Consider the following 17,082-nt stretch of genomic DNA (forward strand, 5'->3'; position numbering starts at 1 on the left):
CATTCTGGACTTTGTAACCAACCTACAAACCACCCTCCGAACCTCTTTAGCCCTTGCTAGAGAAAACTTACAGGATGCTCAAAAAGAGCAAAAAGCCTGGTATGATAAACATGCCAGAGAGCGTTCCTTCAAAGTAGGAGACCAGGTCATGGTCTTAAAGGCGCTCCAGGCCCATAAAATGGAAGCATCGTGGGAAGGGCCATTCGTGGTCCAGGAGCGCCTGGGAGCTGTTAATTATCTCATAGCATTCCCCACCTCCAACCGAAAGCCTAAGGTGTATCATATTAATTCTCTAAAGCCCTTTTATTCCAGAGAATTAAAGGTTTGTCAGTTTACAGCCCAGGGAGGAGACGACGCTGAGTGGCCTGAAGGTGTCTACTACGAAGGGAAATGTGCTGGTGGTGTGGAAGAGGTGAACCTCTCCATGACCCTTGGGCGTATGCAGCGACAGCAGATCCAGGAGCTGTGCACTAGCTACGCGCCAACGTTCTCAGCCACCCCAGGACTGACTGAACGGGCATACCACTCCATTGACACAGGTAATGCTCACCCAATTAGGGTCCAACCTTACCGGGTGTCTCCTCAAGCTAAAACTGCTATAGAACGGGAGATCCAGGATATGTTACAGATGGGTGTAATCCGCCCCTCTGAAAGTGCATGGGCATCTCCAGTGGTTCTAGTTCCCAAACCAGATGGGGAAATACGTTTTTGCGTGGACTACCGTAAGCTAAATGCTGTAACTCGCCCAGACAACTATCCCATGCCACGCACAGATGAACTATTAGGGAAACTGGGAAGGGCCCAGTTCATCTCTACCTTGGACTTAACCAAGGGGTACTGGCAGGTACCGCTAGATGAATCTGCCAAGGAAAGGTCAGCCTTCATCACACATCTCGGGCTGTATGAATTTAATGTACTCCCTTTCGGGCTGCGAAATGCACCCGCCACTTTCCAAAGACTTGTAGATGGTCTCCTAGCGGGATTAGGAGAATATGCAGTCGCCTACCTTGACGATGTGGCCATATTTTCGGATTCCTGGGCAGACCACCTGGAACATCTACAAAAAGTCCTTGAGCGCATAAGGGAGGCAGGACTAACTGTTAAGGCTAAGAAGTGTCAAATAGGCCTAAACAGAGTGACTTACCTTGGACACCAGGTGGGTCAAGGAACTATCAGCCCCCTACAGGCCAAAGTGGATGCTATCCAAAAGTGGCCTGTCCCAAAGTCAAAGAAACAGGTTCAATCCTTCTTAGGCTTGGCCGGTTATTACAGACGATTTGTACCGCACTACAGCCAAATCGCTGCCCCACTGACAGACCTAACCAAAAAGAAACAGCCAAATGCTGTTCAGTGGACCGGAAAGTGTCAGAAGGCCTTTAACAAGCTTAAAGCGACACTCATGTCTGACCCTGTACTAAGGGCCCCAGACTTTGACAAACCGTTCCTAGTAACCACAGATGCATCCGAGCGTGGTGTGGGAGCAGTTTTAATGCAGAAAGGACCTGATCAAGAATTCCACCCTGTAGTGTTTCTCAGCAAAAAACTGTCTGAGAGGGAAAGCAACTGGTCAGTCACTGAAAAAGAATGTTATGCCATTGTCTACGCTCTGGAAAAGCTACGCCCATATGTTTGGGGACGGCGTTTCCACCTGCAAACCGACCATGCTGCACTAAAGTGGCTTCACACCGTCAAAGAAACTAACAAAAAACTTCTTCGGTGGAGTTTAGCTTTCCAAGATTTTGATTTCGACATCCAACACATCTCAGGAGCTTCTAACAAAGTGGCTGATGCACTCTCCCGTGAAAGTTTCCCAGAATCAACTGGTTAAAATCGTCCTTGAGATGTGGAAAATATTGTTAGTCTTTATGTACTTGGTAGTATATTTAGAGATGCATGTGTCTTATTAACTCTGTTTTCCTAGAGCTCCAGGAAGAAATCCCAGCCAGTGTTTCACCCTAGCTGAGATTTGGGGGGCGTGTCATAAATATAAAGGGAAGGGTAAACCCCTTTGAAATCCCTCCTGGCCAGGGGAAAGCTCCTCTCACCTGTAAAGGGTTAAGAAGCTAAAGGTAACCTCGCTGGCACCTGACCAAAATGACCAATGAGGAGACAAGATACTTTCAAAAGCTGGGAGGAGGGAGAGAAACAAAGGGTTTGTGTGTCTGTCTGTAGTCGTCTTGGCCGGGGACAGAACAGGAATGGAGTCTTAGAACTTTTAGTAAGTAATCTAGCTAGGTATGTGTTAGATTATGATTTCTTTAAATGGCTGAGAAAAGAATTGTGCTGAATAGAATAACTATTTCTGTCTGTGTATCTTTTTTGTAACTTAAGGTTTTGCCTAGAGGGGTTCTCTATGTTTTTGAATCTAATTACCCTGTAAGATATATACCATCCTGATTTTACAGGGGGGATTTCTTTATTTCTATTTACTTCTATTTTTTATTAAAAGTCTTCTTGTAAAACACTGAATGCTTTTTCATTGTTCTCAGATCCAAGGGGTTGGGTTTGTGGTCACCTATGCAAATTGGTGAGGCTTTTTATCCAACATTTCCCAGGAAAGGGGGGGGTGCAAGTGTTGGGAGGATTGTTCATTGTTCTTAAGATCCAAGGGTCTGGGTCTGTAGTCACCTAGGCAAATTGGTGAGGCTTTTTACCAAACCTTGTCCAGGAAGTGGGGTGCAAGGTTTTGGGAAGTATTTTGGGGGGAAGGACGCGTCCAAACAGCTCTTCCCCAGTAACCAGTATTAGTTTGGTGGTGGTAGCGGCCATTCCAAGGATAACGGGGGTAATATTTTGTACCTTGGGGAAGTTTTGACCTAAGCTGGTAAAGATAAGCTTAGGAGGTTTTTCATGCAGGTCCCCACATCTGTACCCTAGAGTTCAGAGTGGGGGAGGAACCTTGACAGCAGGTTTCTAATTTAGGGCTGCTTGGCCCCAGGGTAAATTAGAGAAGGAAGGATACAGCTCTAAATTATGCTACTAAAACTGCTGGTGTAAGGACCCTACCATCAAGGACGGGTTCAGCATAGCTCTGCCATGCTCCATCCAATCCTGATACATACACAGTTCACACCTGACTCACCCCTTCCTTTATCTTTTGTGTACATAGAGGGATTCTCTGCTGGGAAACTCTGGCCAGTTTAAAGCCATATTTTGTTGGCCTTAGAGGACTGGGAAATTTGGGCCACCGATTTTAAAGATTTCGGGGCAGGGATTACAAGGACTCATTCTCTACTGCTGTATCTCTGCTGAAGCCAATGGAGTTACACCAGCAGGGAATTTGCCCCTTGTGTCTTTGTTTTGTAAAGAGCCAACTACACCTATGGTGCTCTATAAGTAATAATAATGAATACCATATGTCATGACAATTAGTGTCACGGATTTCAACTGGCTTCTGAGGTAAGGTTTTCAGGGGAGGATTCATGTCTTCCAATGTGTTTGAAGCTCACTTAGCACAGTGGGGGATGGTCTTGACTGAGAATCTTCAGGCATTAGACAAATAACACAACATAGCCTAGGAAAACTCTTATTGTGGTGTGACTGAAAGGTATTTAATGCGTTCAGTCTGTATGTGAGGAAGCAATATAATGCTATTGTGTTGCACTGATGTTCTGACTGACAACAGCACATGTCCAACCAATATATCCTGGGCAAGCATACTAACTCAGCTCTCAAAATAATATAAAGCAGATAAATGCCATGTACGTTATAACTCACTCTGCCCCGGACAAATTTTATTCATGCTCTTTCATCAGAGGTCAGGAATCCTCTATTAAGTTCTAGGAAATAAAAATTAATTTCAACAAAAATATTTTCATGCTGATTGTCCTACATTCAAATAGAGGAAAAACCTTGTTATAGTGATATTAACCCAATTAATGCAGTTCAATCAATTCTTAGACTGTAAAGTGAATATAAGTTAATGATGCATTTTTCAGTACAATAATGTGTAGATGGTTCTATGCAACCTGGCATGTCAAAATGATCTCCCAGATGCTCAGACACCTACATTAAATAGAGTTTTATAAATTAACTACTGTGTAGCTGCTTCGGGGTGAAATCCATCAGATATTTTCTGCCACATTATATGAAAGAATCTGTTTGGGGAAGTTGTTTTGTTGCTGTTCTGTACAATTGATAGGAAGGTATTCAACTGAAGAATCACTGAATTTTATCTCACATACATGCTCCATGCTGGGATTTGACACCCCTCCCCTTCCTTGTTGTGAGAAAGTGAGTACACAATACACTACTTTGTCTCCCCCACCCCCAAAATGAACGCAGAAATGCAAAATAAATTGATTTCCATCTGAAGGCCATGGTGAATGATACCTGTGCATTAAAAGACAGAAGTCATACCCAGGACTCCAAGGTTAAATGAGTTTATTGAGATTTAGTGGTTACAATGGTATATTAGATACCAGTAATCCAAGCTACACCTACATATTTGCCTCTAAATTCTCACATAATTAATTTCTCTGCCTCTAAGCATTCCACCACCAAGTCTTCTATTTCTAACAATAATATAATAATAATAATATAAAAGGCAATGTCAATCACCATATTTGTGCTTCATACTTCACCATAAAGAATTCAGTTGGCAAAAAGTAAAACTTTTTCCATATTAATGGGATTAATTGAAACATGAGCATAGTCATAACCACTACTAGAATATAAAGAATAAAATATGAATTAAAAGAAGCATTTTAAAAATGGATTCGTTTTTATCCTTGTTCAAAATTCACATACTATGATGAAGATGAATTAAATTTAATTATTGGGCCACACATTTAAGCATATTGGCTAGTACATTTTTGCACTGTAACAGAAGCAATACGAGCTTTATGGTCTACCATTACACTTCCAGGTTTTTTCAATTAAATATACCTGCCAACTTAATGTTTCTTGCATGCATAAAGTTTTGCTTTTCAGTTTATTATTTACCCCCACAGTTGAGGTGCAAATTCTTTGGCCAATTTTATGCTATAGTTTAAAAAAGTAAGCTTGGGATAACTCCATGTAACATCAGAATAGAATGGTCTGCATTCGTGGGTTGCAGATTGTTAATTACTTTAATAGAGCCTCAGGACGCATGCAAATTGACACTGCTTCATTTGTTTTTTCCCCCATGCCAGACGCATACAAGTCGGCAGGTATGCATACAAAAAGGAATATAAAACCCTCCTGGTAAAGCCTACTGTTTTAGAAGGAATCCATAGCTTTAAATTCACTTAAAGCCTGTACTGGGGAAATGTGTTTCTTCTGGGAACCTCTTCTCACTCGTGTCTGATATTCTTCTGGCTTTTCTCTCTTTACTAAGGGTTTCTTCTCAGGGGCCTTCATCTTCCAAGATACAACAGGTGAGTTCACTGCAGCTGTACCATAGACCTTCTGATATTTCGTAGAAGCCACATATGATGCTTTCACCGTAAGGACCACAGCGTTCATCAGATTTTTAGCTGCCTGGATGAGGGACGTAGCGCTGTCCAGCTGTGGATAGAAAAGAGAATGAAATATGAACTCACCTCCAGAAGGATTTGATATATACTCTCAGATCTGATTGGATTTTCTTGCAGAAGGCCAGCAGAATATTATACAAAAAGAACAATCTCTGTACAGGATACACCCAGGTTTGTAGCACAGGTGTCCCAGGAACAGCCCACCAGTAATGTGCACTGAATCGGACTGCCAGCTACAGAGAAGCTGTGTGATACTTTACATTAAGTTTACAAACAGTTCAAAAGAAAAGAAGTTGTTTTTCTTGTGTGTGTGAGGGGTTCGATTACATAAATTCCTCTCAAAAGTGATGTCTCACCAAACCTCTGACAACGTAGGGCTCGCCTGTCCTAGAAGTGCTGCGGCTGTGCCGCTCCAGCACGTCTGCTGAAGATGCTCTGTGTCGCCAGGAGGGAGCTTTCCCATCGGCAGAATAAAACCACCTCCACCAGAGGCGGTAGCTATATTGGCGGGAGAAGCTCTCCCGACTACTGAGCACTTTCCACCTCAGTGCTTAGGTCAGTGTAACTTACGTTGCTCAGGGAGTGACTTATCACATCCCTGAGCGATCTAAGTTATACCGACATAAGTGGTAGTCTGTACAAGCCCTTACTTTTAACTGTGAGGGACAGCCAAACAGGTCAGGTGGGATTTCCCCAAACTCTCAGCTTTAGCCTAACTGCTCTCATTAAGTCAGTGTAAAACACCAATTGTTGTCATTGGGAGAGTTAAGCTAATGCTAAGCCCTTTGGGGAATCCCACCTGAATAGTTTAGAAAAGGTTGTGAAACCCTCAAGAAGCAGAAAAGACAAAGTAGCTGAGCGTAGATTTCACAATTATATGAGTAGGTAAAACAATGGTTTCACAATTATACATGTGTAAAACTATGCAAACTCTCACCCAGGTATTCGCAAAAAGAAAAGGAGGACTTGTGGCACCTTAGAGACTAACCAATTTATTTGAGCATGAGCTTTCATGAGCTACAACTCTGAAACCCAGGTATTATTGACTCTGTGTGTTATACTTGTCACTGCCTGCATTTTCCTCCAAAGGACCTTGATTTTGCAAACTATCCCTATTCATCAAAGCCCTTATGCATATGCTTAATAGTAAGCATGTGCTTAAGTCCCATTAATCCAATAGGACCTAAACATGTGCTTAACTTTAAAGCAATGCGACTTCAAGTCAACAGGATTTAATCATGTGCTTAAATAAGTATGTGATTAAGTGCCAGATTTTTTTGAGGTATTTAGACTGCTCCTGGGGTTTTGGAGGGCAGATTTGGGGTTTTAGACATAGATAGGTACCTAGTGGAATTTTGGAGCTAGGTATCCAGATGCTTTTGAAAAATCCCACAAGAAGCTACATGAAAATGTAGATCAGTGGTGAGCAACCTGAGGCCCATGGGCCGCATATAGCCCATCAGGATAATCCGCTGGCGGGCCGCAAGAAAGTTTGTTTACATTGACTGTCTGTAGGCAGAGCTGCCCGCAGCTCCCAGTGGCTGTGGTTCACCGTTCCCAGCGAATGGGAGCTGCGGGAAGTGACACGGGCCGCAGAGACACGCTGGCTGCCGCTTCCCACAGCTCCCATTGGCCGGGAACAGGGAACTGCGGCCACTGGGAGCTGCGGGCGGCCGTGGCTGCAGACCGTCAATGTAAACAAACTGTCGCACGGCCCACCAGTGGATTACCCTCATGGGCCGCATGAGACCTGCAGGCTGCTCACCACTGATGTTGATCCTCAAACTCCTAACTGACAACCCTGTAAGTGCCCCAAATTCCTAGGAACCTACATTTCTGCAAGTAAAATCCTCACGGTGCCAACATTTCTGGCCATGCGTGGGCACATTGCCATCTCCTGACACTGCTGACACCATCTAAGCCACAGGGGGATTACAAACTAGGCTTTCCCCCCTGCTTATTTTACCTGCGGGGCCTGATCTGGTAAGCGTGCTCTGAAAATGCCTTAGAGCACACGTACTGGATCCGATCTCCACACAAAATGCACCCCAGAGGAGGTTTACCCAACAGCTCACTCACCCAGGATGTTGAAGACCTAGGTTCAAATCCCCACTCAGCCTGATGTAGGGCAGGGACTTGAACCAGCATCACTCAGCATTTTCCCCAACCACTGGGCTATGAAGGATCCTGGGGCAGGTCTCAATCTCCTGGGGAGGCTGCTCCACTTTGTGAAAGTAAATAATTACTCACTGGGCCAGAGAGACAATGAGAACGACTCTGTAGCCTGGTAGTTTTTGTAAGAAAGGGCTCACTTAGTTTATATGGCTAACTCTAGGAGAAGGTTCACCGCTGTGAATTCTGAGCAGATTGAGGAGCCTCGCTCCCTTTGACGGGCACAGCTTAAGCCACACCCACCTCCTCAGCATTTCCTGCTGGCTCACTTAGATGGCTCCCCACAAAGATTGTTGGCTTTTGTGGCTCCCCTCTTGTAGATCCCTAACTCTCTGTGTACCTTGTATAGGGAGCTAGGGCACCTGATTTGGGGCTGAAGATTTCACCAGGTGGCAGGGCACCTGAAATTAGGCACTGAGCTTAAGTCCCCCTTGTAGATCTAGCCCTAGGCCCCTACCTGCATCTTTAAGTGCTTATAAATCTTTGAAAATCTGGCCCTCAGGCCCAGAGCCACAAAGGTATTAAGGCACCTAACTCCCATTGAGTTCAATCAATACGAATTAGATGCCAAAATACTTTTGAGGATCTGGACCTAAGTGATTTGCTAAACTGGGGCTCAAGTTACCATGTTCATGTAGTTATTTGAAAAACATTGCAAAAGGGGGGTTAGTTCCTTGTTATTAAACCAACCAGGTCCTCATTGCAACAGGTTTAATTTTCTGCTAAAATAACAGTGTTTTCAGGCTTGTTGGGATTATGTCAGATGAGACGACTTACCATAGCGCTGCTTCCATCCCACTCTACTTTCCCAGCCAATTTCACAGTCATTCTAATGAGCCCCTTCCCTTCCTAGTTCCCTCCAGTCCCAGCTTTGGGTGATGCATTTTCATCTTTCACAACAATTTACATGTATGTTTAAAAAAGGCAAAATACACCCAAAGGCAACATCAAACATATAATGTGCAGAATACATGGACACTATGAAAACACTTTGTGTTACTCAATATAAGCAACGATGTTGCCCTAATCAACATGCTCAAAATATAACCAGAAAGAAACCCGTTCCTCCAAGAATAGAAATGGGAAAGGGGGAATGGGCAGCATAGAAGTATTATTAACAATGTTCCAGAGGCCTGGAGGATGTGTGTGAGGGAGCAAGTGAATTCACAAAGCAGAAGGAAGCAGAGGAATCCCTCACTGTCAGCAATGAGTCGCACTCTGCAGCTTCTCCGTGGAGACGGAGACACAAGGATTCCACCATCCCTGCTCCGCACAAAAATGGAGGCTCCAAAATCCAGCGAGATGACATCTCTACAGCACCCAGATTTTTAAAATGCAGTGGGAGTGATTTACATGTAAAAAAACCCAGCAGTGTGCTCTTCACCAGCACTCTATTTCAAGACCTTTTGCACTCCGCATCTGTAACAGAAAATGTTCACAGCATTGTTTACTTTGTATTCCTCCTTGTCAATGGGTATTTCACTGCCTCATTCCTACATTTGTGCCATCCCCTGAGATTACTACCTCGGGTGGAATAGTGATTGGCTCTGTGATGAGTCGGACTGGCCCCGCACTGGGAATGAGAGGGTCAACCCTTCCCTGCTGGCAGAGGAAGCCATGCCCCTGAGGCTCTGCTAGGCATGCTCCAACAGACAGTCAAGTATAAAAGCCTGCAGAGCTGCTCAGTCAGGGTTGGTGGCTGAGGAAGGAGGACACGCAGCGGATGCTTCAGCCCAGGAGCAATGGTGACTCGTACAGGAGGGAACTGAGGGGCCAAGAAGTGGGACCAGAGACCGGCAGCTGTGGGAACCCCAGGGAGCACCAGGGCTGAGGAACCTTGAAGACCCTGATGCCACAGGGAATGCTACGTTTGGAGAACTGGTAGGAAGTGACCCAGGAATGGAAAGGGAGTGGTATCTCCCACCACTCTGAGGGCAGTGTGTTGCAGTAGGATTCCCCGTTGACCCGGGGCGGATCACGCCATAAATGACAGAGCCCTGGGTTGGAGCCCAGGCTCCCCTACCGGGGGTCTCCCACCCTTTTTGTGATGACATAGTTCACCAACCCCTCTCTTACCTCAAAGGAAATAGATGAACTCCGGCCGCTGGGCTGCACTATCTTATGAGGGGAAGAGGACTTAGAGGGACTCTAGGCCTCAGGCCACACTGCTTTAGGAGCGCAATAGAGAGACTCCGGTTGCTAGGCCGTGCTGTCCCACCAGGGGAAGAAGATTTAGAGGGACTCTAGCCATTGGGCCATACAGACCTGACTACCAGGGAGGTTGTAGAACCGGCATAGAAGCCGGGAGGTGGGGTTAACCTCCTTCCCCCCAACTCCTCCACGCCCTGGAATCAAAGGGGTTGACAAAGTACAAAACCCGGCCCAGGCTCTTACAACTTGTCATGCTTCATTCCTACACTTTCTTGCTCCTTTCCCTCTCTCTGGCTGCAATGACATTTGGTTCAGTGTGCTTCCTTTTGTGCCACCATTTGTTGCTGATGAGCCCTAGCAGTCACAAGCAGATTTGTAGCACCTGATTTGAGGTCTTTTACTGCCTCTGCTAGGCCATTAAATCAAAGCTGAAGCCAGTGGTTTGTCACTGGAAGGGCAAAACATAATGACTGAGCTTTCATCAAAATCGTGCTGATGGAGACTAGCTAACATAACATAAGGACATAAGAACATAAGGATGGTCATACTGGGTCTCACCAAAGGTCCATCTAGCCCATTACCCTGTCTTCCGACAGTGGCCAATACCAGATGCCCCAGAGGGAATGAACAGAATAGGTAGTCATCAAGTGATCCATCCCCTGTCGCCCATTCCCAGCTTCTGGCAAACAGAGGCTAATGACACCATCCCTGTCCATGCTGGCTAATAGCAATTGATGGACCTATCCTCCATGAATTGATCTAGTTCTTTTCTGAACCATGTTATAGTCTTGGCCTTCACAACATCCTCTGGCAAGGAGTTCCACAGGTTGACTGTGAGTTGTGTGAAAAAATACATCCTTTGGTTTGATTTAAAACTACTGCCTCCTAATTTAATTTGGTAGCCCCTAGTTCTTGTGTTATGAGAAGGAGTAAATAACACTTCCTTATTTACTTTCTCAACACCAGTCATGATTTTATAGACCTCAATCATATCCCCTCTTAGTCATCTAAGTCAGGAGTATTTCCTTTGTAATCAATCAATGTGGGACAGTACTTTGCGCTCCTATGAATTCCTTTCAGAATTTCAAAGAGCCTGACAAACTTCAATTTTCATGACAAAACTTTGAGGAGGGAATTTTCATGACAAAACTTTGAGGAGGGAATGATTACAGGCATTTTCGAGATGGTGTGAACTAAAGCACAGAACCATTAAGGGAAGCATTTTCAAAACTTCAAAAGCAAGGCACCTAAATCCATATTTACAGCCTGACCTTACAAGCACTTACCCCATTCTGTTAAGCACGAGGTAATTCCACGAGGGCCAATGGGCCTATTCACGTGCTTAGAGGTAAGCATGTGTATAAGTGTGCGAGGACCAGGGCCTTAGGGTACCTCCACACCACAAAAAAATAACAAAAAAACCCCCAAACAAACCTGTGGCAGCGAGTCTCAGAGCCCAGTTCAACTGACTCAGACCCACAGGGCTCACATTATGGGGCTAAAAATAGTAGTTTGGTATACAGTCCAGCTCAGGCTGAAGCCAGGGCTCTGAAACCCAGTGTGGGGCGGTGGGTCTCAGAGCCTGGGCGGGAACCTCTACATTACTATTTTTAGCTTCTATCGGGTGCCCAAGTCAGATTCTGAGACTCACTGCTGCAGGGTTTGTTTTTGCAGTGTAGATGTGCCCCAGGATACCTAAAAAAGTGGCCTGATTTTCAGAGATGCTAAGCACACCTGCAGCTTCCACTGATGTCTCCCATTGTCCAGCACCTCAGAAAAGCATCTCACTTATTTTTGTGCCTCTTTAATCACCTGTCCCTCCTTTTCAACCCATTATTACAGCAGATAAAGGGCTGCTCATCTTCACCAGTACTAATCTAAGGATGAGTTCCAGACACCCCATCATTGGTCTTAGTATTCATTTACATTCTAATATGCCTCCACGCTCTGAAAGCTTATGAGAGACATAAAAAGCCCCTACCATTATTAGGCCCTGGGTGTCCGCCAAACCTGCTCATAAGTATCCCCCATATCCAATTTGGCCACCTAAGTGAGTTCCTTATTGCCTTCAGGTCCTGGCCTGTAGTTTAGTTCAGCAGAGAAGAATTAATCTGAATGAGCATCACTTCAATTCACTTTTTAGGCCTTGCTGTGCCACTGTGGTACTTCAGTTTTAAGCTGGCCTGTTGAAATCAGGAGGGTTACACTGGCACAGAGCGGATGCAATAGTGAATCAGGACCTTGATGTATTAATTTCCTACAAAATCTGGGCACAGAAACACACACACTTTCCCAAATATGTAATGCTGATAACTGAAAAGGGGAAATTAACGTTGAAAATAAAAGCAACAGCAGGATATTATTGTGCAGACACAGAAAGCAAACACCACTCCCTAGCAATGGAAAGGAAATTATTCATGTGATGATACCCTTCGTGATAATAGCTAACACAGTCTTTTTGACAAGCTATGCAAGTGATATATTTTCAAGAGTTCTGATACTTGGATCACTTTTTGCTTTCATTTAGGGAAAAAGCCCTCAAAGTCACAAAAGAGAAATGTAGGCGATTGTGCCATAAAACTTCAACAGCAAAGAAGGGTGGAGAAGGAATCACAATTCTTAAAGAAACTTGGAATCATTCCGCTGGAGCCTGGTCATTCGTTCAGGTTAAAACAGCCATCTACCCAAGAGGAGGCACAAATCATTTGGAAAAAAGACTTTGCTACAAGCTAACTTTGTAATTAATGAATGCAAGGTTAGAGAACTGGAGCAGCAGAGCCTATATCCTGCCAAGAAGATAATTTCAGGTGTAACAAAACTGCATAAGGCTTTCAGGAATGTGTGATCAGCTTCTACGCTGTGCTACATTTCCCCTGAAATAGAGGCAGAATTTTCCAGCGTCTTGTGGCAATAAGGATATTTTGCTTCTTTTACAGGCACACCATAATCAGAAGTGTCTGAATAACAAAAACCAATAGCTACAAAACTAAAGCGGGGGGAGGAAGACTGCTCATGTTTTCCTCAACAATATTTAAACGTAGAATAATTTTCCCTCTTCCTTTTATTATATCCTTAATGTGGGGGAAAATGATGACTCAGTTTTAAAAGGAAGAGCATTTTCTTTCCAGCAGTCACCCTACGATTTAGAGAAGGAGAGAGAATGGAGCTAGCAGAAGGGAAGGAACCCTGATCTTTCACAATTCAATGTGCTTTTTTCAATGCAATGTTAATCTTTTTCTCCCTTTGGTGAGAAAGTGGTGTCGCTGAAATAGGAAAAGAAAAAAGTTACAGAATAGTTGGATACATTGGATGTATTCAAGTCAGAAGGTCCACAAGATATTTATGCTAGGGTACTTAAGGAACTACCTGAATCAATCTTCAAACCATTAGCAATCTTCTTAAAGAACTCATGGAGGTCTGGCGAGGTACCAGGAGTCTGGAGAAAGGCAAACATCATGCCTATCTTTAAAAAGGGAACAAAGAGGATCTGGGGAATTTTAGATCAGTCAGCTTACCTTCAATACCTGGAAAGATACTGGAACAAATTATTAAAAATCAATGTGTAAACATCTACGGGATTAAAGGGTAATAAGTACTAGGCAAAATGGATTGGGGAAAAACAAATCATATCAAACCAATCTAATTTCCTTCTTTGACAGGGTTACTGTTCTAATGGATAGGGTGGAAGCAGTAGACATAATATATCTTGGTTTTAGTTAGGCTTTTGATGCAGTCCTACATAACATTCTCATAAACCAAATTGGGAAATGTGGTCTAGATTAAATTACTATAGATGGGTGCATAACTGGTTGAAAGACCATAATCAAAGAGAAATTAGCAATGGTTCACTGTCAAATTGAGAAGACGTATCTAGTAGAATCCAGCAGGGGTCTATCATAAGTCTGGTGCTATTCAGTATTTTCATTAATGACTTGCATAATGAAATGAACAGTCTGCTCATAAAATCAGCAGATGACACTAAGCTGGGAGAGGTTGCAAGCACTTTGGAGGACAGGATTCAAATTCAAAATAACCTCAACAAATTGGAGAATTGGTCTGAAATCAACAAGATGAAATTCAATACTGACAAGTCCAAAGTACTACAGTTTGGAATTAAAAAACCCAACTGCTCAAATACAGAATGGGGAATAACTGGGTAGGCACTAGTCCTGCTGGGGGCTGGGTGCACAGTGGATCACATATTAAATATCAGCCAAAAATGGAACGTAGTTGTTAAAAAGGCAAATATAATTCTGGGGTGTATTAACAGGAGAGTCGTACATATGACACAAGAGGCAATTGTCCCACTCTACTTGGCACTGGTGAGGCCTCAGCTGCAGGACTGTGTCCAGTTTTGGATGCCACACTTTAAGAAAGATGTGGAAAAATTGGAGAGCGCCTAGAGGAGAGCAACAAAAGTGATAAAAGGTTAAAAAAGGTTAAAAAAGAAAACTGGGCATGTTTTGTCTTGAGAAAAGAAGACTGAGGAGGGGGACCCGAAAAAAGTCTTCAAAAATGTCATGGTCTTCTTCAAAGAGGACTGTGACCAATTGTTCTCCATGGCCACTGAAGATAGGACAAGAAGTAATTGTCTTAATTTGAAGCAAGGGAGATTTAAGTTTGACACAATGTCAAATTTTCTGACTATAAGGATAGTTCTATACTGGAACAGCTTCCAATAGAGGTTGTGGAATTCCCATCACTGAAGGTTTTTTAAGAACAGGTTAGACAAACATCTGTCAGGGATTATGTAGGTTTACTTGATGCTGTGTTAGATCCCCTCCAGCCTTACATTTCTAAGGTTCTATGAAAATATTTGTCTGAGGAACTCTCCCAACCATTAGTGTTGATTTTTAATAGGTCTTGGATAACTGGGCAATTTTCAGAGGACTGGAAGAAAACTAATGTAGTACCAATATTTTAAAAGGGTAAATGGGATGACCCGGGGAATTATAGACCTGTCAGCCTGCTCTCAATCCTGGGTAAAGAAATGAAATGACTGATATGGGACTTGATTAAAAAGAATTAAAGGCGGGTAATATAATTAATGACAATCAACATGGGATTATGGAAAATAAATCTTTCCAAACTAACTTGATATAATTTTTAGATGAGATTACAATTTTGTTTGATAAAGATAATAGTATTGATGTACACCTAGACTTCTGCATGGCATATAACTTGGTTCTACACAACAGTTTGATTAAGAAAAGAGAACAATACAAAACCAAAAAGGTGAATTTAAATGGTTCAAAACTGTTTTGATAGATCTCAAAATATAATGGTTAACTGGGAATCATCACTGAGTCGGTATGTTTGAAATGGGGTCCTGGAGGCATTTGTTCTTGGTCTTACACTATTTAATATTAGTATCAGTGACCTGGAAAGAAACATAAAATCATTACTGATAAAGTGTTCAGATGAAACAAATAATAATGAAGAGCACAGGTCACTGATACATAGTGATCTGGATTGCTTAACATGCTGATACAAGTAAACAAAGTGAGTTTCAATAAAGTCAAATGTCAGGTCATATGTTTAGGAACAAAGAATATAGGCCATACCTACAGCGTGGGGGGACTCTATCCCAGAAAGCCGTGACTTTGAAAAAGACTTGATGGATATTCAGTTAAATATCATCTTCCTGAAGGATGCTGTGGCTAAAAGGTCTAATGCAATGCTTGGATGTATAAATAGGGATATACTGAAGAAGAGTAGAGAGGTAATATCTTCATGTTCAGCATTGGTGTGACCATCACTGCAATACTGAGTCCAGTTCTCGTGTCCAAAATTCAAGAAGGATGTTGATAAACTGGAGAAGATTAACAAAAGATCCTCAAGAATAATTAAAGCACTGGAACATATGCCTTGCAGTGAAAGACTCTAAGTGCTCAGTCTGTTTATCTTAAGAAAGAGAAGGTTAAGTAAAGGGTTACTTGATTACAGTCTGTACATACCTACGTAGGTAACAGAAATTTTATAATAAAGGGCTCTTCAACCAAGCAGACAAAGGTATAACAAGATACAATGGCCAGAAGTTGAAACTAGACAAATTCAGTCTCATAATGAAATGTAAATTTCAACAGTGAGAGTAATTAACCATTGGAATGACTTAGTAAGGCTTGTGGTTGATTCTCCATTACTGGAAATGTTTAAATCAAGGATGGATGTTTTTCAAAAAGATATGTTCAACCACAGCTACTAGACTTGAAGCAGGAATTAATACAGGAAAGTCCTGTAGCCTGTCTTACGCAAGAGGTCAGACTAGAGTATGACAGTGGTCCCTTCAGGCTTTAAAATTTATGAATTAATTTTTACTACTAGTACTAATGGCTATTGTTAGTCTGATTGGCTTTATCAGGTTAGTTTGTGGTTGTTGTTGTTTTAAATTATTCTTATCCTTGGTTATCATATATTACAACAGCACCTAAAGCCATTGGAATGGGCACTGAACAGCAGTGTAAGGGCTAGATTGAGATTTGGATTACATAACTGTGCAGGACCCTCTTACACCCCTACTCTGGCTAACAGGACCTAGGTGCCGAGAAATAAGCAGTGCTATGCATCTGCTTTCTTCCTCCCCAGACCAAGTAGCAAGAAAGAAGTGTGAAATGGATCCATTCCACCCATTGTTGTAGGGGTAGTACTGGCCAATGAGCTTCTGGTATAGGCCAGCAGTGAAGTAGTATCCCCTGGGAGCCAAGAGGAAACAAGGGAGGAATTGCAAAAAGAAAAGGAGGACTTGTGGCACCTTAGAGACTAACCAATTTATTTAAGCATAAGCTTTCGTGAGCTACAGCTCAGAAAGGTGTATGAGGAATAATGCCTCCTAGAGCTACTGCTGTGGAAGTTCACCTTCTGCAACAGCCCTTGCTCACAGCTATGTCTTAAGGCAAAGGGCAAGTCTACACTACAAAATTAAGTTGACCTAAGTGACTTAAACGTACAGCTACCAAAGTAATTGAATCAGTTTTACATATCCACACTATGCTCCTTGTATAGGTGGTGTATGTCCTTACCAGAAGCACTTGCACCAATTTAACTGCCAGTGTGGAGTATTGTGGGATGGTTTCTGAAAGGAGGCAACTGTCAAAGTAAGCAACACAATGTCTACATTGACACTGCATCAATCTAACTATATCAACTTAAGTACTACGCCTCTCATGGAGGTGGAGTTATTAAGTCAGTGTAGTGGGCGATTTAGATCAGTGGGAGATAAATTTTAGTGTAGATGCTTACAAGTTAGGTCGAGGTAAGGCCGCTTACATTGACCTAAACTTTGTGGCATAGACCAGGCCAA

The 17,082-nt window shown here is 42.9% G+C and overlaps 1 protein-coding gene across 10 annotated transcripts in view; it reads right to left on the reverse strand.

Moving 5' to 3' along the window:
• Positions 1–4,366: 4,366 nt before the first annotated feature.
• Positions 4,367–17,082, reverse strand: part of CTNNA2 (catenin alpha 2) — a 783,540-nt gene continuing 770,824 nt past the window's right edge. For all 10 annotated transcript variants that reach the window (XM_073342921.2, XM_073342914.2, XM_073342915.2 and 7 more), the window contains one exon: positions 4,367–5,490. In XM_073342921.2, the coding sequence (XP_073199022.2) occupies positions 5,203–5,490 (288 nt within the window). In that variant the 3' untranslated portion in view covers positions 4,367–5,202. The remainder of the gene's footprint in view (positions 5,491–17,082) is intronic.

Source organism: Lepidochelys kempii, chromosome 4, assembly GCF_965140285.1.
Source record: "Lepidochelys kempii isolate rLepKem1 chromosome 4, rLepKem1.hap1, whole genome shotgun sequence".
Taxonomy (NCBI): domain Eukaryota; kingdom Metazoa; phylum Chordata; order Testudines; family Cheloniidae; genus Lepidochelys; species Lepidochelys kempii.